This window comes from Scyliorhinus torazame, chromosome 6, assembly GCF_047496885.1.
Source record: "Scyliorhinus torazame isolate Kashiwa2021f chromosome 6, sScyTor2.1, whole genome shotgun sequence".
NCBI lineage: Eukaryota > Metazoa > Chordata > Chondrichthyes > Carcharhiniformes > Scyliorhinidae > Scyliorhinus > Scyliorhinus torazame.
The window spans coordinates 286,856,810-286,884,067 of NC_092712.1; the positions used below are offsets into that span (position 1 = coordinate 286,856,810).

The window sequence follows — 27,258 nt, forward strand, 5'->3', positions numbered from 1 at the left end:
CTAATATCTAAAGGCAGTGCACTATAAATGGCACGGGTTTGCAAAGTGTAGAGGAGCAGAGAAACCTGTGCGTCTATATACATAAATCTTTAAAGGTGGTAGGGTCTGTTGAAATGCTTGATAAGAAAGTAGGTGGGCAACTTTGATTTGATGCAGGCTGCACGGTGGCGCAGTGGGTTAGCACTGCGGCCCCACGGCGCCGAGGTCCCAGGTTCGATCCCAGCTCTGGGTCACTGTCCGTGTGGAGTTTGCACATTCTCCCCGTGTTTGCGTGGGTTTCGCCCCCACAACCCAAAAATGTGCAAGCTAGATGGATTGGCCACGCTAAATTGCCCCTTAATTGTAAAAAATGAATTGGGTACTCTAAATTATAAAAAAAACTTTGAATTGATAATCTATGCCTCTACGTGCGAGAGATCATACTAAGGTTGAGGGCAGCGCGGTAGCACAGTGGTTAGCACTGTTGCTTCACAGCGCCAGGGACCTGGGTTCGATCCCGGCTTGGGTCACTGTCTGTGCGGAGTATGCACGTTCTCCTCATGTCTGCGTGGGTTTCCTCTGGCGCTCCGGTTTCCTCCTAAAAGTCCCGAAAGACGTGCTTGTTAGGTGAATTGGACATTCCGAATTCTCCCTCAGTGTACCCGAACAGGCGCTGGAGTGTGGATATTTTCACAGTAACTTCATTGCAGTGTCAATGTAAGCCTTGTGACACTAATAAAGATTATTATTATAAATCACTGTTTAGGCCTTAGCAGCAGTATTGTGGGCAATTCTACATGTCACACTCCAGGAACGATGCATAGGTCTTAGACAAATGTACAGACGACTTAACAGAATGTTACCAATGTTTATAAGAGGAGGCTGGAAAAGACTCGCTCCTTGGAATGGAAAAGACTCTGAGACAACCGAATGGAGATTTTCAACATGATGGGTGGTTTGATAGACGAGTTGGCGAAAAGCCATTCCCGCTGGCAAGTTAGTAGAAAACAAGAGGTCACAGATTTAAAATTATTGGTAATAGTTTGAGAGAGGAATCCAGGAAAATCTTTTTCACTCAGGTGTTGGGGTCTGGGAGGCTCCACCCGAAGATGTGGTGGAAGCAGATTTCACAAACAATTTTAAGAAGGTAGTTGGGCAGGCAGACAAGGATGAAGAAATGGCAGGGTTACAGACAAGAAGTGGAATGTGGGGCAAAGCATCACTGCTCTTTCAACAAACCAACAGAGACAATATGGGCTGAATGGCACCTGTGCCATACCGCCTCTGTGATTTTCATGAGAAATGCATCAATGCTATTTGCTTAACTTCTCCATGTGGTAGCACGTTCCATTTCTCCTCGGTCTTTGAGGAAAGAAGTTGCTCCTGAATTTCCCATTAGATTTATCAGTGGTCATCTTGTATTTAAGGCTTTTAGTCTATCTAGGAAGAAGTTTAAACTTCCAATGGGCAATTACCTGGCACCTAAAACCCTTCAAAACTCCAGTTTCAATTGGAGACTTTGGTGGTTCCGACCCTCTTAGCAGAATAATTACCCAGGAAATGTTAGGATTAAAATGACTTCTAATTCCTGGGTAGCTAGGGTACTGACCGTCCCAACCACCTGACTAAGACCCAACCTTCCTGACCACCACTACTCTCCCAACACCCGACTACATCCCTGACCACCCCTCACTTGCCCCCAACTCTCCTGACCATCAAACACTCCTGACTACTCTCCCACACCACATCCCAACTACCCTCCTGACTACCCCCAACTTTCTGATAACCCCTGACTTCTGTACTTCTGAAGCTTTATAAAGCACTAGTTAGGCCCCATTTAGAATACTGTGGGCCCCACACCTCAGGAAGGACATACTGGCACTGGAGCGGGTCCAGCGGAGATTCACACGGATGATCCCAGGAATGGTAGGCCTAACATACGATGAACGTCTGAGGATCCTGGGATTATATTCATTGGAGTTTAGGAGGTTGAGGGGAGATCTAATAGAAACTTACAAGATAATGAATAGCTTAGATAGGGTGGACGTAGGGAAGTTGGTTCCATTAGCAGGGGAGACTAGGACCCGGGGGCACAGCCTTAGAATAAAAGGGAGTCACTTTAGAACAGAGATGAGGAGAAATTTCTTCAGCCAGAGAGTGGTGGGTCTGTGGAATTCATTGCCACAGAGGGCGGTGGAAGCCGGGACGTTGAGTGTCTTTAAGACAGAAGTTGATAAATTCTTGATTTCTCGAGGAATTAAGGGCTATGGAGAGAGAGCGGGTAAATGGAGTTTAAATCAGCCATGATTGAATGGTGGAGTGGACTCGATAGGCCAAATGGCCTTACTTCCTATGTCTTATGGTCTTATGGACTGTGCCCCACTCACCGCTGACTACCCTCCTGACCCTCTGACATCCCTCCCACCTCAATTGACACCCCAATCCCCTTTACTGATCCTAACCCATCCTAACCCCATTGAAACATGCCGACCCATCCTATCTCCTCCCTGACACATCCTAACTACTTACCTTCTCCCTGGATTCTCAAAGTGACATGTTAAATACAGGGACCTTTAAACCTATCGCTTTACAGCCACGAGTCCCATAAAAATGAGACGTGGATGCACTTGCGTTGACGCTACTGGAAAAGCGTGAGAACCAGGGGAACACTGCACATTTCTCATCAGGCTGGGACGGAGGCTTAGCTGAGAAATATGCAGCTCTCGAACTGGGTAAGTAAAAAGGGGCGGCATGGAAAACCAAAGTGATTTTTTACAAATTAATTCAAGGATGTGGGTCTTGAGGGTCTGACATACCAGGACCACCAAGAAGGTCCCCCTCCAAAGGTCTTTGTAACATCACTCCAGGGTAATGGGACTGTGTTGGCACTGTCAGCATACAAGACAGGAAAGTGGTGATCACTCACTGTGGGGAAAGCTATGGTGCTCTTCAAGATCTGATTAAGTCTGACTCCTGTCTTTCTGCTGACATCGCGCTCACACCCATCGTCTGAGCTGAGTCTGCATCGGGGGCTTTTAATCTTGGACCACTGTACGGGGAGGGGGAAACAGGGGGCGGGGGGTGCGGGCATGTCCACTGTGAATATTAATGTGACTGCGGCTTCACATGTATCTGGTGTGAAATGGTTTAATGGTGAACATTTTAACGTGACAGATTAACATTCCCCCTAGCTGCGGATAGTGACCTCACCAGTGCCCACTGAGTGCTCCTCACTCTTCTCGATCATCCGTGGCCTTGTGCTATGTCCGGGTGTGTCCCCAGGAAGCACATCAGAGGTGGAGGCAGCCTGCTGCTTTCTGCGCCTTAAGGCCTTTGGTGCTCTTGGCGGACATCCTCTGGAGGGCCTGGAGCCGGGGGGCCCTGGCCGACTCACCGGATTCACGGGCGACGCCGTGTCACCCTGTTCTGCCCGCTGCCCTTGAGATGCACGGGTGTCAGGAGGAAGAGGAATCAGAAGATTGAGAGACCGCAGTACTCTCCTTGGTGGCATGCTCCAGTTGGCCTCTAGCACTTCCTCCTCCCTGAGGGTGCCAGTAGGGCCCTAGCTTCTCCATGGGACAGAGGGGCAGCTGGAGTGAGCTCCAGAAGCCTCCGAGTCATCTAGTTCTGCCAGTCCTGAAAGGCTCTCCGTTGACTGCACCATGGTGTAGACACCCTCAGTGGTGGTCTCCAGCGACTGGTCCACGTTCTGGAGTGCCTCGGCAATGTCCACCTATCCCTCATGATGGATCATGATGTTGATGCCCTCAGCAATGATTGTCACAGACTGAGCCATGCTTTGGGCACCACCACTCAAGTCGTGGGCAGCATGCTCCAGGTTTTCCACTGCGGTCGCCCTTCTAGCAGTCTTGGCCTCGTTGCCATATATTGCTGGCACCAGCTTCTGCGCCAGTTGGCCTTTCAGTCTCTGGAATGTTGCTGACACCCCCTCCTGAATCACAAGGCTCTGCCCTATCATCTGCATCAGCTCTGGGAGACCTTGTCCAGAGGCTCAACAACTGGTTGTGACCTAAGCTGTGTCTTGGGAACCAGCAGACCTCTAATTGCTGCCTCCCTTGGATGCTCCTGCCTCCACTTGATGTGCAATGTGCATCAGCACCTGTGTGGTGCTCACTATGTTATTCCCTGAGTCTGAATAAAGATTGTAGACTTCCAGTTAACACTAATACTTTATTCAATGGGTTTGTTCTGTTTCCAGAGCTTAACTAGATATAATACAGTCAAGAGGTCTGACCAGTGAAGCTAAGGTAAGCTGCCTATGCTGAGCTGTCTCTGTCTGCTGCTGCTCACTAGCCCTGTGCGTCTGAAAGAGGTGGATCCTACCTTGGGCTGGACCCTTTATACACATCCCTGATGCCCTCTAGTGATGCTGTAGCTGTTACATCTGTCTGCAGTCCCTGGTGTATGTGCAGATCCATGTACAGATGTACAGATCACTACATTCCCCGCCCCCCTTTTATTGGACATGTTTTCTAGACTGGCCTCAAGAAAACTGTACATAACAAGTGGTGAGAATATGCAAATCTGCACACTGTGAAAATGATAAAAGTAATACAGAAACAATTGACTGTGTTGTGAGTCCATCGTGAGAAATGTCCATATTTGTCTTGTGTGTGTGTTGAAGTGTCGTTACAAATCTAGCGGTCGGGTGCCTTACGGCTTCTGCTGGAGCGTCTTAACGGTGGTAGTAGGGATGATGGTTTGATGTCATCAAGAGTACTGTCTGGCGAGGAACGGCCTGTGGACAAATGGACTCGGTCAAGTCCAGTGTGGGAAATACTGGCGTTGTAGGTCGAATCTCTAATAGATCCCGACGGTTACGGCGAAAAAGTACTCCCGCAGACGATTTGACAATGTAGGACCGCGGTGCCTCCTGCCTGATCACCGTGGCTGACTCAGACCATCTGCCTTCTGGGTCCCTGATTCTGATGGTGTCACCTATTGTCAGTGGCTTGAGTGGGATCGCATGTTGATTGTAGTATAGTTTTTGTTTGGAGCATAGTGCCCGCATGTCATCGAGAATCGGTGTGTTGCCGGGGTCTTGGAATTGCTTTGCTGGTAGGGCTCTCTGGGTGTCTCTGCCGAAGAGCATTTGCACTGTCGACAGTCCTGAGCTCAATGGGGTTGCTCGGTACGATAACAGAGCTAGGTTGATGTCGGAACGTGACTCGGCTGCTTTGCTGATGAGTCGTTTAATGATGTGGACACCTTTTCCCCTGTTCCATTTGATTGCGTGTAGCGATTCTGTGTCTGACCTCGACTTTTTCCTGTGCTTGTGGTATTGATTCCGTATGTCATCGTTCGTGAAAGCTATTTTGCTTGTTTGTTCTGCAGCAGATGTGAATTTGTGAGATTCTTTATCATGCCATGGCATGTTTGTAGTCTTGTCATTGTTTCGCAGTGTGCTGTGGCATTGTCCTTCATGTGCAGAGTTGTACCATGTTGTACAGGTCGTTGTTTCATTGTTGTTGTTTCTGACGTTTCTGTCTTTGTTGTTTTCGTTGTCGTTCTTGTTGTTGTTTTTGTCGTTTCTGTCTTGGTTGTTTTCGTTGGCATTCTTGTTGTTGTCATTCGTGTTGTTCTTTTTGCCGAGCTTGTTGATTCTGTTTTTGTTGTTTTCGCTTTTATTCTTGTTCTTTTTCTTGTCATGCTTGTTGTTTCTGGGATGCTTCTTGTTGCTTTTGTCGTTCTTGTTGCGCCGCATGTTGTTTTTGTTGTTGTTCTTGTTTTTGCTATGCTTCTTGTGGTTTTTGTTGTTCTTGTTGTGCTCAATGAGTGTGCCATGTGGATTATTTGAGTCATTGTCACAATTATTGGAGTCAGTGTCCTTTGTGGTATCTGCTACATTAAGCGTTTCTTCTTGAGAATTGTGAGAATGATCTGATGTTGCATTGATGTTGGTACATCAGTCATTTGTGGTGGATTCGATTCCTCTTCTTTGCTTACTTGGTACTCCTCTTCTAGAGTCATTTCTGGTTCACTTGAATCATCATTGATTTCTAGGTGCTCCTCTTTTGGAGTCATTTCAGGTTCATTTGAATCATCTGTGATCTCTTTGTGCTCCTTTTCTGGAGTCAAAATCTTCACGATTTCATTTTGTTGTGGGTTGTGGTGCTCCTTTTCTGGAGTTAAAATCTTCAAGATTTCTATTGACGTGGTCTCTCTGGACTCTTGGTGCTCCTCTTCTGGAGTCAAAATCTTCAGGATTTCTATTGACGTGGTCTCTCTGGACTCATGGGTGGCCGTCCTCTGATTATTGAGTGCTTCTGTGCAGACGAGCTGAGATACGTCAGTCTCGCTGTGATCCTGCACATCCTGTATGGGAATTGTGATTTCTTCGTCACTTGTCTCACATACTGTGGGTAGACATTCAGTGTCTTCTTCTGGTGGCTCAAATAAGCTTGATAGATCTTCATGGTCTTGTACATGCATGGTGTTCGCTATGGAGTCTTTGCTTGCTTCCATTTTTGAGTCTGTTACCGAGCTGTCTGAGGAGGCTTGCGTCACTCTCTTTGTGGAGGCTTGTGTCGCTCTCTTTGTGGAGGCCTGTGTCGCTCTCTTTGTGGAGCCCTTCATCGCTCTCTCTGTGGAGTCTATCATCGCTCTCTTTGTAGAGTCTTTCATCGCTCTCTCTGTGGAGTTTGTCATCACTCTCTCTGTGGAGTCTGTCATTGCTCTCTTTGTGGAGTCGTGCAGTGTTCTCACTGTAGAGTCGATCTGTGCTCTCTCAACGGAGTCGTTCTATGCTCTCTGTGTGGCGTCATCTTTGACTTGAGTATTGCTGTCATCCCATGTATCGACGATTTGCCATGATATTGGATTCATCCACCATGAGAAGTGTCGTATTGAGCTTTTCAACCATGTTGCTGATGCTGTGATCAAGATCTTCGGATAATTCAGCAATGTCTGAGCAATATTGTGTGTATTGTTCGATAGACAAATCATCACTTTTTGTTTCGGAGTTGTGATCGTTCTCTTCATGTTCAACGAACAAATCATCTTCTTGTGTGGAGGCTGGGACTCTTCGTGGTGTGTGGACCACTCTCTGTTTCTTGGCGTCAGGCCGCAGCATAATCCTGCGCTCACGAGTCGGGATGTCATATATGCTGGACTGAAGATTCCCCAATCCGAAGAACTCATCGTCGGGGTCTTCACGGTACAACACCTCTAGTTGCGGTTCGGATTTGGTACTGGGGTAGCCATCTCCCAAGATGAAATCTTAGTCTGAGTCGTAGTCTACAAGGACCATATAATCTTCTAGGGCGGTGCTAACTGCTTGTTCCAGGGTGTTGTGAAAGTTATTTTCAACTGCTGGTGTAAGTTCGGGCATTGTTCTGTCTTTTGAGGCAAGAAAATTGGGTTTTGCAGCTTTAAATTTCTTTTTGTTCATTTTCGTGCATTTCCCTTTTAAGTGGGCGTGGTCCTGGTCCTCTGACGTCATCACGTTCGTGACGTCATGCGTAGGACTTGATTGCCCATGCGCACTCCGAGTTTCCTGTACTGTGCGCTCTTTTCGCAACTGCGCATGTGCGGCTCCCTTCTCAAGATGGCCGCCGCTCAGAACCTCCGTCTTCCTCCGATTCAACCCTGCCTCCGCATCATGGTGAATGTTCACGCCATTTTTACCAATTTTGTTTTCTAACTAATGATTCTGTGTTTGTGGAGCTCAAAGTATTGATTTTGTTTTTGTTCATAAGCAAGGCATTTTTGCATAGCGATTTCTAGAGTTAGATACTTATTTTGTGAAAGTTCTTCCCTCAAATTTTTATCATCTAGTCCAGAAATTAATTGATGCATTATCACAGTGTCTCTGGAATAAGCATAATCACAGCCGTGTGGTATTAACTTGAGATTTGTAATCAAATCAGAGATGGGCCCTCCGTTTTTCTGACAAGATTTAAATCTTTCCAGCATCTCACCAGATGGACTGTTACAGTGTTCATCAAATTTCTTGAGTATAACTTCTAATTTGGTGTTGTCCTCACCTTCTAAGTAATTAAAGCAATTATAGATTTCTCTAGCTTCATGCCCTCCTGTTGAGAGTAGTAGGGCTATTTTTGTTGCGTCAGAGGTAGTGCTTAAATCATTAGCTGTGATAAATATTTGGAACAGCTGTTCAAACATTTTCCAGTTATAACTTAAGTTACAGGCTGTTTCCAGCTGTCATGGTGTTCCAACAAGTTCCATCAAATCAGTTAGTCATCGAGGATCCATTTGCTGCGAAGTCTTCCACAGTCGAATATGCGGTTTAAGTTTTTCTTCTGTTGCTGGTGTCTAGCTAGCTTTCTGAAATCACACCTGGTACCATATGTTATTCTCTAAGCCTGAATAAAGATTGTAGACTTCCAGTTAACACAAATACTTTATTCAGTAGGTTCATTCTGTTTCCAGAGCTTAACTAGATATAAAACAGTCAAGAGGTATGACCAATGAAGCTAAGGTAAGCTGCCTATGCTGAACTGTCTCTCTCTACTGCTGCTCACTAGCCCTGTGCGTCTGAAAGAGGCGGATCCTACCTTGGGCTGGACCCTTTATACCCGTCTCTGATGCTGTTACATCTGTCTGCAGTCCCTGGTGTATGTGCAGATTTATGTACAGATGTACAGATCACTACACTCACGAGATAGTGCCACCGAAGCCTGTTCACTACTGTCACCCACTGAAGAGTGTGTCACTGCACTGATGGAAGGTGGGGTGATAGCTGTGATGCCTGGGGGCTGGTGGTCTCCTCAGAGCTCTCATCCCAGGTATTCTCTTGGATGGGGGTGGGGGGGTGGAAACGACTCCGGATGGCTCGGCTTCATCAGATGGTGATCCTGCAATACAATGGACATGTGATCAGTGAAAGGGAAAGGCTAATTTCATGGGACATCAACAACTCTCCTCAGACAGATCATCTGCATGTAGGGACAGTGGATCCTCACCTCTCTGGCAGTGACCCAAGCCGGGAATCGAACCTGGGTCTCTGGTTCTGTGAAGCAACAGTGCTAACCACTGTGGTAGGGTTTGCGAGATTGAGGGGTGGCAGGTGGAACTGATGCTGGGAGAGAGGTTGTAACTTACCCTTTCTTTTTTATAAATTTTTAAAATTAAAAATAACTTAATTTAGAGTACCCAATTATTTTTTTCCAATTATGGGTCAATTTAGCATGGCCAATCCACCTAACCTGCACATCTTTGGGTTGTGGGGGTGAAACCCACGCAGACATGGAGAGAATGTGCAAACTCCACACGGACAGTGACCCAGGGCTGGGATTCGAATCCGGGTCATCAGTGCCGCAGTCCCACTGCTAACCACTGCGTCACATGCCGCCCCGAGCAATTTACCCGTTGAACTCATTGGAGGTTGTTTGTCTTCTTCTAACATTGGACGGCGGTCCTCCTGGTCAGGCTGCCCACATTCACTGCAGCTGCCACTGCCTTCCAGGCGGCATTGCTGACCCTACTGCTGGTTCTCCGACCCCCTCGGGGGAACAGGGTAGCCCCCCTCTTATTCACAGCATCAAGAAGCCTGGCCAGGTCGGCATTGCGAAATGGGGGGCAGGTCTGTGCATTGCCATGCTTGTGTGTTGACTGTGAGTGAGTGGTGAGGGAGTGTTTAAAAGCAGCTCCCCCTTGTTAGCGGTGAGACTCTGAGACGTGAATCGGACGGCGAGAGAGCCAGGAATAGCGAGATTCATGTGGAGTCTAATTTTTGGCACTAAGTGCCGTTGAATACAGGCCACGATCTTGCCACCAGCCGCCGGGAAACACCCCATCAGACGCGCCCAAAATCAATGTTTGTCTGCTGAAGCATCATTGCTTGAGTTCCCAAATCTATTCATTCTGAAAATGATTGCCGCAACTTTAGTTGATATTTCATTGCACAGTGTAGTGCTATTTTCTGAAATACCCCATGGCCTACTGAAAGCAATAATTACGCTTTCCAGAAAAGAGATCACAGCTAAATATGAACTTCACCTGGCTTCAAATCATCTTGAAGGCTTTTCTGCAGTTGTGCTTAATTTCCACAAAATTTGAGCATCAGCCAATGTGACATATAATGGCTGAGGTTCTCCCGCAATTGGCGGGATGGCCCGACGCCGGCGCCAAGAGCGGCGTGAACCACTCCGGCATCGGGCCACCTGGAAGTTGCGGAATCTTCCGCACTTCCGGGGGATAGGCCGGCGCCGGCGGGGTTGACGCCGCGCCAACCAGCGGCGAAGGGCCGCCGTGGGCCAGCGCGAGTTGGTGCATGTGCAGAATGGCCGGCGTGTTTCCTGCGCATGCGCAGGGGGTTTGTTCCTCGCGCCGGCCATGGCGGAGCTTTACAGAGACTGGCTCGGAGGGAAAGAGTGCACCCACGGCACAGGCCCGCCCGCAGATCGGTGGGCCCCAATCGCGGGCCAGGCCACCGTGAGGGCCGGATCCCCCCGAGGACTCCGCTAGCCACCCTCCAAGCCAGGTCCCGCCGGGATGGACCATGTCCAATCCACGCCGGCAAGACTGGCCGAAAACGGGCCACCGTGGCCCGGAGGATTGCCGGGGTGGGCGCTGCCAATGGCCCCCAACCGGCGCGATCCCCGCCCCCACCCAAAAACCGGTGTTGGAGAATTCGGCAGCCAGCTTCGGAGCGGCAGGGCGGGATTCACACCGCCCCCCGGGGATTCTCCGACCCAGAGGGGGATCGGAGAATCCCACCTAATGTTCTTTTAGTATTTTGAAAATGACAATTGTTTCCCTTTTAAATTCAGAGCAAATGATTATATTGGGGTGAATTTTATGATGGGGGGAGGAGGCATGGGGGAGGGTGTACACGCATGCCACCTCCAACGTTACAAAAGATCAGTCGTAAACTGGATAACTTTAAGAAAGGCTGCCCTTCAGCAATATTATGCTGCGAGCAGCTTTAACAAGCGGCAGTGGGAGTTTCACCCCCTCAGTGGAATGGAATACATCCTTGAAAATTTGCAGTTCCAACAGCACCAAAACCCAGTAGTGGACACCACTGGAACTGCAAGCAGACTGTATGGACACTAGACTGTTAGGCCCAGGACTTTAGCGTGGGGAGGAACCATGAACGGGCGGCATGGTGGCACAGTGGTTAGCACTGCTGCCTCACAGCTCCAGTGTGTGGAGTTTGCACTTTCTCTCCGTGTATGCGTGGGTTTCCTCCGGATGCTCCAGTTTGCTCCCATAGTCCAAAGGTCTGCAGGTTAGGTGGGTTGGACATGCTAAATTGTCCCTTAGTGTCCAAAAGGTTGGTTCTGTAGGATTACTGGGGATAGGATGAAGGCGTGGCCTTAAGTAGGGTGCTCTTTCCAAGGGCCGGTGCAGACTTGATGGGCTGAATGGCCTCATTCTGCACTGCAGGGATTCTATGAAAGGAACCCTAGGGAGAAAAGGCACGGACTCGGCTTTTGGAGGCTGGGGGAGCGGCTCAAGAGTGCCTGAATGATGCAGATAGGGCACCCAACAAAGGAGGTACCCTCAATTCCTTCCCATATTTCCACCTCAGTGAAAATGTGGCCTGTCCACTCTGGCCTGCTTTTGACTGCTACAGGCATTAGATTCACTGCATTTGTAAATCGATGGCCTAACATCGGTTATAGTATGCACCTTGTAGACCAAAGAAGGAGCCTTAACTAAAACGATAGGTAGTGTAAAATGAGCACGTGCATCCTAGCCGTCATGTTGGACTTTTAGGTGCTCGTTTTAAAATGGGTATGGCTTGCTCGAATTTCTAGGCCCTTGTGTCTTTAAATATTTTCTGTCGCAGCCTTAATTTCTATCCTATTATTGAAGAGAGTAAATCTTCTGACTGATTCTGAGCATTGCCTTTGAGTGTCTGAAATGTTTTCTTGAGCTGCACTGCCAAGTCGTTTCGCAAAGGATAAAAGATAAGCCAGTACACATGAAACAGAGCACATATAATTGAGCTCTGATGAAGAGTTACACACAGACGTGTTAGATTGCGATCAACACTGTGCATTTCAAACATTTTCCACTTTGTAAATGAGAAAGAAATGAAACAAGTGGTGGCAACTAATAATTATTTCACATAGCACAGCCTAAAGAAAGGCACGTAACATCGTCACAGCAGGTTATCTCAAGAAAGCATCTGCAACTAGCTTTGAGATAAGTAAGCCACCACATAAAGCCGTGCAGAGTTAAACTTGGTCTGGATGTTAGCATGTTCTAATTTGGTACGCCCACTGTTAGCATCCAACCACAGGGTAATCAGCCTCCACACAGTTCATTATTTTCTGCTGAGTATCAACAAGATAGCAATGTCCTAACAACGCTCTGGCTATGTTACGTTAAATGGTTACCAGTAATTGCTACTTGCTCCAAGTTTTCTGGTATCAGGAAATGAAGGCCATCTTAGTGAAAAAGATAGTCTCAAACTTTCCCGTGGTTGTCATTATCTGGCATTATCTGTTCCCCTCAGGACAAACTCCAAGGTGTGAAAGGAATGCAAAACGGGTGGTGGCACATAGTAGCCGCTCCTACTAATTTCCTGTTCTGTTGGGCTGCTATCATCCATTTTTCTCCATCCCTCCTCCTCAGACCTGTTACACTGGCAACTGTTGGCAGACTGCCAAAAATACGAGAAATGTTTCTTTGAATAAAGGCATCAGGGCCGATTTCCCCACAGGTAAACATTTTATCGGAGGCCCAACATATTGCAACTGAGGTATTCTAAATCTATCATGGGAACGGATGACCTTCAAACTAATGTTGATCTAGTGGATCTCCCTGAAACTTTCCCAGGGCCACCTTACCATCCACAGTATGAGGGAACCGAAATTACAAACTTGGGGGTGAAATTGGCCCATAATAGCTGGAGCGAATCGGCAGACTATTATACGGTGTCCAATTCTCTATTTCATTGACCTCAATGCTGAGACCACTGTCGTTTCCAATTTATATCGCTGGATTCAGGAACTCAAGAAACATGGGGAAATCTGCAGATTACATCAAGTCTGGAGGAACTTGGAGGGCGGTGGGGGGGAACGGGGGGGGGGGGGGGGTGGGGGAGACGATATTCAGAAGTTACAGAACGAGCCACACAAGTGGGCAGAACAATAAGAGATTAAACTTAATGTAAACAAGTGTAAATTAGAAATAGTGGACGTGTACAGTCTGAATAGTGTTGAACTAGCCGAGGATGAAGTTGAAGGAGATCTAGGAATCTTAGGTGCCAAATGCAGAGTAAGAAGGAAAGTAGGGTGCTGAACTATATAACCAAAATAGTAGATGGTCAGACAGAAAAGGTAATGATTAAACTGTACAGTGCTCAGGTCAGACAGCATCTTGAATACTGCATCCATTTCTGGTTGCTGAAAACAACAGACACAGTCTGGAGGCAATAGATGGTAGAGCCACAAAGATAAATCCCAGACCCTGGGGTCTGTTAATAGTACAGGACGGAACATGGAGGTAGAAGAAACAAATGTTCCAATTAGTAAAAGATATTAAAAAAAATATCTAATATCAGGAAATGCTTCTTCACACAAAGCGTGACCGAAATGTGGAATAAACTTCCTGATAAAAGGTGATGGTGACAAGAACCCTAGAATTGTTTTGAAAATTATTGAAATGTTACATTTGGGGACCATGTGAATGAATCTGTCTGGGTTGAGGATGCACGATGGATGACTGGAATTTCCTCATACATTTACATTATGATCATGAGATCTTTTTCAAAAGCCATGCTCAAATTTCCTGATAAACTGCTCTCTCTTAAGATTGCAAAAGTTATCTCTAATGATCCCTTTGAATAAATTGCTTATAAGAAAGCTCAAATGGTTTCCTGTTCTGAAACATTTCTTTTTTAAATCTAGCCAGCACATATAACTCTCAGTATTTTCTGTCATTACTGCACTGAAACCGACGGCATGTTCTGGAGTCCTCACACGTGCAGCATAAACGCGGAGTTCCAGAGGCTGTTGTCAGTGATTCTTTGTTTCACCAGAGGGTGCGCTGTTGATGCACCCCTGACTGCTGTGGAATTAATGAGAACTTCTACACTTAACCCTGCTAATCTCACTTGTAATAACCCTTGAAAAAGTTACACCTTGTTGAAAGAGTTGCACACTAACATCATAAATACTGCTAAAAGTTCTCACTGCTGCTGAAAAGCTAATTTTATGTTTGTGGAACAACAAACCATTTTGACAAACTCCACATATTTCAATTTTGTCATAAAATGTTTTAATCGTTATTTTAGCTTCTAATGCGCTTGATCGCATCCATCGTGCTATCTGAAAGTAATAATCAAAAGTGAAGTTATCGCGTGCTTTTAATTCCCTAGTTCGCTGTTTTTGAATGCTTCAATAGGATTGGCAGCTTATTCCTGCTTGCTGACCTCATTGCAGCTCACCAAGAAATGCCCTCGCCGCGCGCAGTGTCAGATTTAAACTGCTGTCAGGAAAGAGGAAATCCACGCCACAGAGATCGATCGCTAGATCTTGGTGGACAGCTCTCTTCCTGGCCAGTAATGACTGTTGTTGCTTCACCACTGACCACACAATTCAGCCCATTGCTTCACACAAATTATGAAAGTTTGGGTTGTTTTTTTTCCTCACATTCTTTTTTAAAAAAATTTGTTTTTATTCAAAATTTTTCAATAATTTTTACAAACCACTACAAAAAGAAAAACAACGAAAAGAAAACATAGCAATAAAATAGAAAACAACTTAACCATTTAACAAAACAAGGTGGGGTTTTACCCGAGTATCCAAGACCTTGGACATAGCCTTTGCGAAGCCTTTCCAAAATCCTGTAAGTGTCGGGCATGCCCAGAACATATGGACATGATTTGCTGGGCTCCCTGAGCACCTCACACACTTGTCCTCAACCCCAAAGAACTTACTCATTCTTGTCACTGTCATATGTGCCCGGTGCACCACCTTAAACTGAATCATCAAGCCTGGCGCAAGATGAGGAGGAATTGACCCTGCCCAGGACGTCAGCCCACAGGCTCTCATCCAGCTCCTCTTTTTCCCATATTCAATGGTTGTTTAGGTGGCACTTTTATCGTGTATTTCTGCACTGTTACTTTCCAGTATTCAACTCCATTCTTCCACTTCATCACATCGTATGAGGTAGCAAGGTCAGGGAAGTCGAAGACATGGCTTTACAGAAGCATGGCCATTAGCAACAAAGGTTATGGCTGTTGTCTTTGGGAAAAAGACACAGCCCACGAGGATCTGGAGAACACTCTGACTGAGTGGTGTTAACTTTCAGTAAAGTTCCAAAATACCCTATCAGTTATTGTCCTTAATGTTAAGGTTGTGTATTGAAACTTTCTGTTCACCGTGGGGGACAATGGAAGAGAGACATAGGGTTGTTTTTTTGGGGGGGAGGGGGGCAAGCTAGAGAGCAAGAGTGATGAAGGGAGGCAATTATTTCCCCTGAACTTGAAAATAATTTTCAAATGATATGCACCATTATTAAATATGAAGAATTTAATTTGTTGCGATCCCAGACCAGACCGCAGCAGTGGTTAGGATACTGGACAGCAACCCTAGTATATTATTTTAATTTTGTCAGACTGAGAGGAAAAGATACCTCGCTCCAGGAATGATTTCATGAACAAATAGGGAAATAGTATTTTAAAACAAACTTTATTAGCAACACAGTGTTAAAAATCTTTAACATCACACCAGAAAATAATCTCTTTAACAATGCTACTCAATACAGTGAATACAATACCCTTAACTGCTACCTTTATTCCCACTCAAAAAATAAATACCATTAGCACATAGGGATACATGCTATACAGGGATGTCTTTGAGAAAGAGAGATCTTTTGACACTGCTTTAAAGACAAGATCTGATTCCTGTCAGACTCATGCAAAAACCCTGGCCGTATTTCTTCAGAAGCTGCTTCTGCTCATCTTCTACTCAGACAGGTCTGACCTGCTTTGAAAGATTGCTAGTATGGCTATATCTTTAATTGCACTGCAGAGAGCAAACTGCTTGACTTCTGTTCATAGCTTCATCTAAAAATTCACTGACCTGCATTCTGCAAAATGCCTGATACCTCAACTCAACTCATCATTTTACCAAGCTGAAATCTAATTAACTCCACAGAGAATCCCCTTAATCCAAACAAAATTGCATTAGCCCAAGCTTTTTAGGATGGTTTAATTGCACCCCTGGCTCCCAAAACCTTTGTTGTCTATCAAACAAGGATTTCTTTTAGAACATGACTGCAGCAGTCAAAACTAACCAGGGCTTTTAACCCCTTACTGCACCAAGTAACTATAACACAATGCATCTCAAATTCCTACATTCATCACAAATGCAACAGAAGTACATTTTGTGACATGCCTGCTGTAATTAGAATGCAAAATGATTCATTGGAACAGAATCAGAGAAGGATAAACTGACATAATTTACATAAAAACAACTTTGAAAACATGATCAATCTGTTTTGAGACACAAACTTGCAATCAAGTGTGCTAAGCTTGCACTAGAGGGAGCTGAAGGTTTCCATAATGGAGCTGTACAAAATGACAGATTTGTGGCCTGAAGGAGAGTTGGAGTGAGTGGATGGACAAGCCGGGATTAGCTAGAGCGCGAGGTGTTGGGGGCTGGATAATATTTGAAAAACTTGCAGAGATCCAGTGCAACAACAGGAATCTGCCTCCACCCCTCCCCCCATGGGCAGCACGGTGGTACAATGGTTCGCACAGCTGCCCCACAGCGTCAGGGACCTGAGTTCAATTCCGGCCTTTAGTGACTGTCTGTGTTGAGCTTTCACATTCTCTGTGTGTCTGCGTGGGTTTCCACCGGGTGCTCCAGTTTCCTCTCATAGACGTGCAGGTTAGGATCATGATGCCTGTCTAAAACCTTATGCACTGTCATAAACTCTCCCTCCCTCCAACTTGTGAAGCTCTCCCTCTCCCTCCCTCCACAGATTGTGTTACTCTCTCTCTCTCCTTCCCCAGTTTATGTTACTCTCTCTCTCCCTCCTTCCCCAGTTTGTTACACTCTCTCTCCTTCCTTCCCCAATTTGTCTTCTCAATTGCTCTAAGAGGGCTTGTGGGATTATTCCAGGCGATTTTCCTCGACTCAGATGACGTCATCCTCACAACAGGCAATTAAGCTTTGTGTTCAGAATAATCATGATGACATCAGGGCTCAGACAATGCAGTGACATTAATGGTGTTGTGTATGCAAGGAACTCAATATCTGTGAAGGCCCGATAATAGATATGGGGATCGTAATGTGCAATGAACCTCCTTCGCCTGTTTAAAATAATGCAGGAAGGATGAAAACCTCTCATTTCTGTGATTGGTCCTTGTAGCCCAGCCCTAAATGCGCTGCTGAGTGGCTGCAGACTCGGCAGGCAGTCTGAGTTTCTCTGACGTTCATGCCAACTAAAGCCAGCCTGCACTTCTTAAACCCAGGCTGGGATACACTTTAGGAGCAGGAAGAAACCTGAGTAATGGCACTGCAGGGTAGAGAGAGGGCTCCTAGGTTCTTGTTTGCAGGGATGGTAGGGAATATACAGTGAATGGTAGAACTCTCAAGAGTATTGACAGTCAGAGAGATCTAGGTGTACAGATCCACAGGTCACTGAAAGGGGCAACCCAGGTGGAGAAGGTAGTCAAGAAGGCATACGGCATGCTTGCCTTCATTGGCCGGGGCATTGAGTATAGAAATTGGCAAATCATGTTGCAACTGTATAGAACCTTAGTGTGGCCACACTTGGGGGCAGAGGTTTAAAGTGCGAGGGGCAAGGTTTAGAGGAGATATACGAGACAAGTTTTTTACACAGAGGGTAGTGGGTGCCTGGAACTCGCTGCCGGAGGAGGTGGTGGAAGCAGGGACGATAGTGATGTTTAAGGGGCATCTTGACAAATACATGAATAGGATGGGAATAGAGGGATACGGACCCCGGAATTGTGGAAGATTTTAGTTTAGACGGGCAGCATGGTCGGCGCAGGCTTGGAGGGCCGAAGGGCCTGTTCCTGTGCTATACTTTTCTTTGTTCTTTGTTCTTAGTGCAGTAGGTTGAAAGCAGGTGAGAGGTGCGCTATTTGAAAGGGGATAGGAGGCCCTGCAGACAGATACTGCAAAATCAATGGAAGTAGATAGCCACGTAGGTCGGTGCCAGAGTTAGGCTTCAAGGACCTGGATGTGGTGCAAGAACAAGTTCAACAATGTCACCCGAGTGACTGAATGCATCTTCAAATCCTAGTAAGGGCACCCTCAACCTCACACTACCCAAAGCACCAAAGCCCCACTTCTGACCGATCAACAATCTCTAGCAATCATAACTAACGCTTACCATTCTGACACTCTACCTCGCCCTCACACATTTAGCACTGCAGTATAACTCACACCCACATCTCACAGCTATTCCGCTTTGACTGGAACATCGCCCAACTGTATTGTAACACATTCACTGGCACTTTCTTGCAGGACAATGTCGCCCATATTAGACGGGCACAAAAGCAAATGAGCAGAAGGCAGACATGGTTATGTGCTGAACTTCCATGTAGAAGTTGGGGGTAACTGGAGCGGCAGGAACTGGGACCCGGACAGAAGATGTCACTGAAGCCGTCCACAATAGAGGCATGTTATGCGCCTCCTCAAATCTCTTATCCACAATCCACCCCTCCCAGGTACCCAAGAACTGCCATTTGGGCAGTCAGCAGTGCCCGAGGGTGAAGGTCCAGAAAAAGATTAGACCTCTGCCAAAGAAACACTATCATTTGTCCCGGCATTCAAATCAATCAGCTCAGATTCTGGCATTGTTCATACCGTAAGAAGGTTGTATACAGGTGGGATCTGCACGTGCCATGTCACCAGGCACGAGTGGCCTGCAGCCAGGACAGGGGGAAAGGATAGGGTGTGCTCACTTTAGAGTGAGGTCACAGGCAGGTTCTGCTGCTGAGGACTCTTATGCCGACCTCCATGGCTAATGTAAAGGAAAGGCCAAAGGGCATGCACACTTGTATGCTTGGAGCATTGGCAGGCCGTCAGAGAGCGTGTTGCCATTGTTTTTTTTTCTAAAAATATTTTTATTCAGAATTTTCAACATTTTTACAACAAATAAACCCACCCCCAACACCCCCCAAACTGCCCCGCCCCAACCCCTTGATGGCAATCAGATCCCCAAAATGTAAGACAAACAAATGCTATCTCTGGTGGAACCTCTCATCTGCCCCTCTCAGAGCAAATTTCACCTTCTCCAAATACAGGAACTCCATTAGATTTCCCCAGCCGTACCGAGGCACAGGGGGGCAGAAGCTGACCTCCGCCCCAACAGAAGCCGCCTGCGCAGAATCAGCGAGGCGAAGGCTAAAACATCTGCCCCGCACCCATCTGCAACTCCGGCAGGTCTGACACCCCGAATGTGGCCTCCAGGGGACCCGGCTCCAAGTCCACATGTAGAACCTCAGACATGGTGCTGGAAAATGACCCCCAAAATTTCCCCAACTTCAGGCAGGAGCCGAACATGTGGACAGGATTGGCTGGGCCTCTCCCACACCGCTCGCAGGTATCCTCCACCCCATCAAACAGCCGGCTCGTCCTCGCCTTCGTTACGTGAGCCCTTTTCACCACTTTTAATTGAATGGTTACCATAATACGTTCACCACAAGGGCATCAGTGGCAAAGCTCAGGCGTAAACAGTGAGAATGGAGCCAAGAAAACTACCTCCTTAAAATTTCATAGGTGGTAAATGTAGAGCTTAGCACTGATGAACAATTGCTGCTGCTCATGTCTTTGGCAAAAGAATATTCCACTCACCGGGAGTGGAGCCGCCCCAGTTATAGTCCCCCAAGTGGTGAAGGGTGCCAACACTTCTGAGTGAAGCCAAATGGGGTGGCAGTGGATTTTACTTTCTGGATCTCTTCAGGCCCACCCTGAAAAAGTCACTACACTCCCTGATCTCTCTCTCCGGGGATACAAAAACAAATGTCTTACTGCCCCCTCAATCTGAATTGGATGTTGGATACTAGGAGCTGGACTTTCCCTCGTGAGCCAGGTGCTTTGAGTCAGGAAATTTCCTGACACATTTTTGCCGTCCGGCCAAATTGAGTTTCGCGCCCGATACCGATTTGGGCTCCATGCTCCAGTCCCTCCCCGGCAGCAAAAACGAGGTTTGCGATTAGCGGTCTGAACACAGTATGTTCCGGCCTTCCGTGATGCTCAGTGGGCGTGAATTACTACAAGTATTTACAAACGTGGACTGCGTGCCATGGCTGCGTAGGCAGAATGGGAGGCTAAACAAACACTGATAAACCGTTGAAAACTGTCGGGATTGCTGTGGGATTGCTGCCTGGCCAGGGGTTGTAGCGAGTAGTGACTTGATGCCCAGTCCGTGGTCTTGCCTCGACTGGGGTGGCCTGGCTCAGACCGCCATTGCTGCCGTCTGTCATTTAAACGCACCTTTTGGTGCTACTTACAGGCTGCTGGCTGCTCACACTGCTGAGTGCTGCCTGTGTCCTTTAAATGCTCAGAAGGCCTCTGGTCATCTGGGAGCCCACCCGGGTCATCCCTCTGGTCACCCTCATACCCCAGCTGTATCAATAAGGGCGAAGTACAATTAGGAGCCCACTAGGTTTGGCACTACTTAGAAGTGCTGCCCCACTGCAGAAGAAGCAGGGGATCAGCAGAGCTCCCCAACCAGAGGACACCAGCCATTCAGTCCTGGCGTCAACATTTTTGGATGAATTCTCCGCTGGCGGGATTCCTCGTTCCGCCAGCAGCACACCCACATCCGCGGGTTCCCCACCGGCATAGGGTGGCCACGATGGGAAGTCGCATTGGCCGACACCCGGAACCGAGAATCCTTCTGCCGGCGAGGGCGCGCCACCGAGGAGCCCGCGGCTGGGGAGGTGTAGAATTCGCTCCTTAGTCTCCCAAATGGGGAATTTTGCCGTCAGAAATGTTTTCAACACTGGGGAGCTGAACTCACTGGTGAGACTGGCAAATGTCAACCCGCACACATTGGGGGTGTCCAACGGGCTAGGAAACCTCCCAGATGCCTTTACTCCTGGACCACATTGTGTGAACCAGTAGTGAATGGCTCCTGGTCCAGACCGTGCTGAGGAGGCCGTTAGTTCCCGGGCGCTGGAAGAATCCGCCGCAGACACACTTAAATGAGCCTAATGGCTCATTTAATACCCATATCCCGATATTGCCCAGCGAGGGCAAGGTCCAGATCGCGATTTCTCGGGAGGTTTGGATGAATCTCGTGAGACGTTTCGAGCGTCGCAAATCTCGTGAGAGACCTCTTGCGGGATTCAACGGCCTCGTCACATCACCAAGTGCGGCACAATGAGGCCTCATATGTGGTCATGCAAGAGGAACAAAATGTTTCTCACCAATTTCGAATAAATTATTTCCTTCCCAGTTGCCACAAACTCCTTTCTGAATTAACAGCCCTTGCAAATATTTTGGTAGGAACAGCACCACCTGCAAGCTCCCCTCATACCATCTGGAACTTAATTGCATCACCATTCCTCAATATCACTGGATCAAAATCCTGGAAATTCTTTCCGAACTGCACTGTGGGTGTATCAAGCAGATAGCCTGCAGTGATTCAAGAAGATGACTCACCGCCATCTTTTTTAAAAAAAAATCTTTTTATTGGCTTTTCTCATATTTATAAACAGTTGCTGTGTATATACATTACATTTTTCTTGCCCGTGCTAATTTAAGTTATTTTACAGAGATTTGTTTTGTCCTTCACTTAACTAACTCTATGTACATTTTGTTCCCCTCTGGATTGGTCTATGATATCACCCCCCCTTCCTCCCTCTCTTCCTCCCCCCCTTCCTGCCCCCTCTCCCCGCCCCCCCCCCCTTCCTCCCCCCCTTCCTCCCCCCATTGGCTTCAGCACCCTTCCTCTTCTCTTGTGGTTTCCCCACCTTCCTTCCCCACCCCTGGGTTGTGCAGTCCTTTGGTTCCCATCTATCTTTTTTTTTTCCCTTAGCTTACTCCTCGCTGCCGGCCTCGAACAGGTTTTGGAACAGGCCGAAGAACTGCCCCCAAGTATCCACAAAGCGTTCCTCTGACCCTCGAATGGCGTACTTAATCTTCTCCGGGTGGAGAAATTCCGAGAGGTCAGCGAGCCAGTCTGCAGCTTTGGGTGGTGCTGCCGATCGCCAGCCAAGCAGGATTCGCCGGCGTGCGATTAGGGAAGCGAAAACAAGGGCGTTGGCCCTCTTCCCCATGTGTAACTCTGGCTGCTCCGATACCCTGAAAATTGCCACTATTGGGCTTGGCTTCACCCTCACCCCCAAAACCTTGGACATAGCCTCGGAGAAGGCTGTCCAGAACCCAGCAAGCTTGGGGCAAGCCCAAAACATGTGGGTTTGGTTGGCCGGGCCCCTCTGGCACCGCTCACATTTGTCCTCCACCTCCGGGAAGAACCTGCTCATTCGGGTTCTGGTCGGGTGCGCTCTGTGCAGGAGGAGGTGGAGTTCGTCCTGCTCAGTGTTTCGCTCCAGAGTCCCCACGCTACCTCTGCCCCCAGTTCGTCCTCCCATTTTTGTCTGGTCTCGTCCAGTGGTGTTCGAGCTCTGTCCAGTAGCTGTCCGTATATTTTCCCACATAGCCCCCTTCTCACTTTAACGGGCAATCAGCAAAGGGCCTTGCCAGCGATGTCCACATCCCATTAAAGACTAATTTTAAAAATGCATTTTCTAATCTGGAAGATTTAAAGAGCTGTTACTATCCATGGAATTACCAGTCACATATTTTCATCTGAAACTTTAATTTTTTTGATGAATGGAATGGAAAATTTCACAAGTGAAGTAGGAAGGAAAGAGGATGGTGGCTAAAAATTCAGTTAGATACCACACAGGGTCGGCACGGTGGCACAGTGGTTAGCACTGCTGCCTCACAGCTCCAGGGCCTCGGGTTCAATTTTGGCCTTGGGTGACTGTCTTTGTGGAGTTTGTACTTTCTCCCCATGTCTGCGTGGGTTTCCTCTGGGTGCTCCGGTTTCCTCCCACTGCCCATAGACATGTAGGTTAGATGGATTGGCCATGCTAAATTGCCCCTTAGTGTCCAAAGATGTACAGGTTAGGTAGGGTTGTGGGGATAGAGCGGGGGAGTGGGCCTATGTTGGGTGATCTTTTAGAGGGTCGGTGCAGACTTGATGGGCCGAATGGTCTCTTTCTCCACTGTAGGGATTCTAATTCTATGGTGAAGATACGTGCACTTGAATTAAGCAGTAAAATCTGGGGCCTTGAGTTAGACATAGACATACTGGTACTCAAAGGACATGAGAGTCTCAGAGCGCAAGAAAATCTGTGAATAGACATTGCAAGGCGTTGCACACAATAAACTCCCGACGGAATAAGTGTGGAAGCTTTGAAAAGGGTCAAAGAACTGAAATCCCATGTTCATGAAAGAAGTAAGCTTCTGGGAGCTAAACGTAATGGATGAATTAGGAACCAGGACAGAGGAAATGTTACACGCAAATAGAAAGATTTATCTCAGAAATTATTTCAATACTTACAAAAATTAACTTGTACATTGACCAATGATTGAAAAGTGATAAATTATGGGCATATATGAGAATCTGTTGAATGTCACGAGCAGATGTATATTAGTAATTCACCACAACTTCAACTATTTTTAACACAAGTTTATTTTTAATTTTAAAGAAAAGTTTAAGTAAGATGACACTCATGTTAAATGTCAAGTTCCCCATTTCCTTAAAAATCCATTTACTTCTGAACCCATGTTTCAGTTCCAGGGGCAGGTTTAGCACAGAGCTAAATCGCTGGCTTTTAAAGCAGACCAAGGCAGGCCAGCAGCGCGGTTCAATTCCTGTACCAGACTCCCCGAACAGGCGCTGGAATGTGGCAACTAGGGGCTTTTCACAGTAACTTAATTTGAAGCCTACTTGTGACACTAAGTGATTTTCATTTCATTTCAGTGCTTCACCCAGCTGAGTTCTGACCATGTACGAAAAGGAAATGAGAGAAGTGACTCTAAGCAGTAAAATACAGAAGCTGGGGTTGCTTTCTTAGACATTTTTATACGTTCAAATACAACTAAGAGCAGCTCTGTGGTTAGGTACACCCTTCCTTATTTCAGTTCTCATCACTGACTGTTTCCTGTGCTCTGGACCACAAGTCGGTATGCACACTATGCAAAGAGCATCTTGCTCCAACCCGATAGCAGAAAATAGTGCTTAGCCACAATCGCAGAATCGACAGGATATATTCCTCAGTAACTTTCGTCTATTATTAGATTTTGTTTAAGAAGATGAGTGCCGTGTATCTTTTTTTCTATTAAAAAAAGTAATGTAGCAATAGCAGCAGTCCATGTCCTTGTTTGTAGAATTGTGTGCTCAAATAATAATATAATCATCTTTATTAGTGGCACAAGTAGGCTTACATTAACACTGAAAGCAATTCTTGCTCAACACCATTGGTAGTAATCACATTTCTCTGAGTAGGTGAGCATTTGTCTTAGTAGGTTAACCTGCTTATTTATTTTTCAATCATAATTTTCCCTTTGCTTGCCTGGGATACACGAGTTTGTTAAATAGTTTTATTCTACTCAAGAACTACATCAGGTTTGCCTACGTGTAAAGTACATTGAGGAAATGCTCAGTTTTAATCACATTCTGAATAAGAATAAATATACATTTGCTCAATTAGCTATTCTGTCAATGCAAAATACATCTGGGCTTTCGATATTATCCAAATTACAAAATTAATACAACCTATTTATTATTGTAACTGTTAAGAGTTTTACCTCCTGCAGATCGTCGTAGATTCCTCCTGGGGTCCTTGAGTTTCATTTGAAGATACATGGAAGTGTAACTGGATGCCATACCGTATTGTGAAAAAAAGAATGGGTTCTCCTTTTTCTAGCTTGGTGCATTCAATAATATGGAGGCATATCTGTCATCGTTTAGACCAAATACTTTTGTTCTGCTTGAGAAAGACCTTCCGCAGAACAGGAAATGGTCCTCTCCTACCTAATTGGCTAGTCAAAATGTGCTTACACAGCACCAATGGTTTCTTGACGCTGATAATTATTTTGCTGTTAATGGCAGCGATACAAATTCACTCGTTTGTTCCTAATTTTACTACCTGTTGATGGTTTGGCAGGTTCAAATAAACCATTAAAGCATTGCTGCAGGCTTAAATGTGCACTAATTTATTTGCAATTAATGAATAATGACAGGATGAAAAAAAAAACCTCTTGTGGTTGCAGTGTTAACTATAGAAACAGCTTAACCCTTTGGGGACTGTACCATATAAATCAAGAGGGGAAATTTTAACACCATCCAACAGGCACCATTCTGAGGCCCAGTGGATTTTAACAGCTAGGCCTCATTCACACTTGATTGATGAGATGTTTACCTGCATCATTGTCTTGGTGACGGACAACTCACCTTGGGCTGAATTTCTGCTGGTCCATGCTGGGTGATTTAAAGACGGAATATACATCTTGAAGGGCGCTTGCATTCTTATTGCTAACATTGGTTTCTGCGGTTGCTGCTAAATTCTCAATCTGGAATTTGGGTAGTAAGTTCACTGATGTAATATGGAGGTCCTAGATAAAGGGTTGGGGATGGGAGGGGAGGTACAGTCCATCAAATAGGAAAAGGATGCCAATGTAGAACATTTAAGGAGGCGATTTTCCAGCTCGGCCAAACATCCATTGACTTCCGGCGGGACCGGACAATCCCGGCAACGGGTGGAACTGGAAAATCCAACCCTTGGAGAGATGTTGCACAAGTGTTGACATCAGCAACGCACCCAAGTAAGGCATAGGGGGAGCAGGAGTGGGGTTTCACAAGGAGCAAAGCACTGGAAAATTGCCTTCGGGGGCCTCGCTCAACTCGTAACTTTTTCCTTTTCCAGCTGTACTACCCCTCTCCATCTCAAGTGACAGGCTCACACCACAACATGTTCGCACACAAGCTTCAGGTGGGCATTCTGCAGCAAAGCAGCATGGTAGCACAAGTGGATAGCACTGTGGCTTCACATCGCCAGGGTCCCAGGTTTTATTCCCTGCTGGGTCACTGTCTGTGCGGAGTCTGCACATTCTCCCCGTGTCTGGGTGGGTTTCCTCCGGGTGCTCCGGTTTCCTCCCACAGTCCAAAGATGTGCAGGTTAGGTGTGTCATGTTGGGTGTTCCGCTATACAGATGAACCAACACGGTTGCAGATGGTACAACTCTGTTTTATTACTATCAATAACAACATCTGTAAACTTATGACTGTGGTTGGTTCTTTACCCTTTAACCTGTGGACCCAGCCCTTACACTATCATAGAGAGGCATTCAGCACATGGTGTATGTCTGAGTGGCTTGCTGTGAGCTCTGTGCCCTGAGCTGTCTCCTGCTGGAATGAGCAGGAACTCTGGTGTTCCCCGTTTTATAGTGCGTGTGCTCTTGCTTGTGATTGGCTGTGATGTTGCGTGTGTGTTGATTGGTCCATTGATCTGTCCATCAGTGCGTATGTGTGTTTGCACCATGATGTTTGTCTGAATATCATGACAAGGTGGATTGGCCATGATAAATTGCCCTTCGTGGCTAAAATGATTAGGAGGGGTTATTGGGTTTCGGGGATAGGGTGGAAGTGAGGGCTTCAGTGGGTCGGTGCAGACTCGATGGGCCAAATGGCCTCCTTCTGCACTGTATGTTCTATGTATCTATGCTCCAGATTGGATCCACTTCATGTGGGAGCCTGCTTCCAAGCAACCATTTATTTTGACAGGCAGGATGCATTTGGGTGATGTAGTCCATCCTTGACCGTGTTCTCTGCCTCTTGCACTGACACTGGTCCACGAAAGGATTACTGGAGCCACTTGCACATCAAGAAAGTGGAGCAGGCTGGGGAGGTCAGGAAGAGCCACATCTGCAGAACAGCAAAGCCCAGGGCAGCTGGAGTCTTAGATGTGGCTGAAGAGGAAGCACGTCTTGCCATCTCCTTCACAGCTGTCTCGAAACCCTCCGCAGTGATATTAATCTCCAAACCTCTTGGGCTTTCGAGTGGATAACATGTGAGAAAGCACATGTGAGAGCCAAGACTGGGAGCAAGGCAAACATTCACACTGATCCCCTCGCCAAAAACCATCACTGGGCCATGAGGAGGAAAACTCAAATTGGTAGGCAGCCCACTGCTGACCCCCACTTTCATAAGAATTCTGCCAAGGCTAGCGCAGAATGTACAGCACCAGAGGCGAATGTAAGGTTGGCATCAGTTAAACCCTACTCCTTAGCTTGGCCCCAGTTTACTCCTCCTTCTCTGGTGACCAGCACTTGGGGCCTAGTC

The 27,258-nt window shown here is 46.8% G+C and overlaps 1 protein-coding gene across 1 annotated transcript in view; it reads right to left on the minus strand.

Annotated features, from left to right (window-relative positions):
- LOC140425478 (genetic suppressor element 1-like) overlaps nt 1-24,881 on the minus strand; it is a 386,277-nt gene extending 361,396 nt beyond the window's left edge. The window contains exon 1 of the mRNA XM_072509792.1: nt 24,726-24,881. Within this exon, the coding sequence (XP_072365893.1) occupies nt 24,726-24,804 (79 nt within the window). The 5' untranslated portion in view covers nt 24,805-24,881. The remainder of the gene's footprint in view (nt 1-24,725) is intronic.
- Between the last annotated feature and the right edge of the window lie 2,377 nt (nt 24,882-27,258).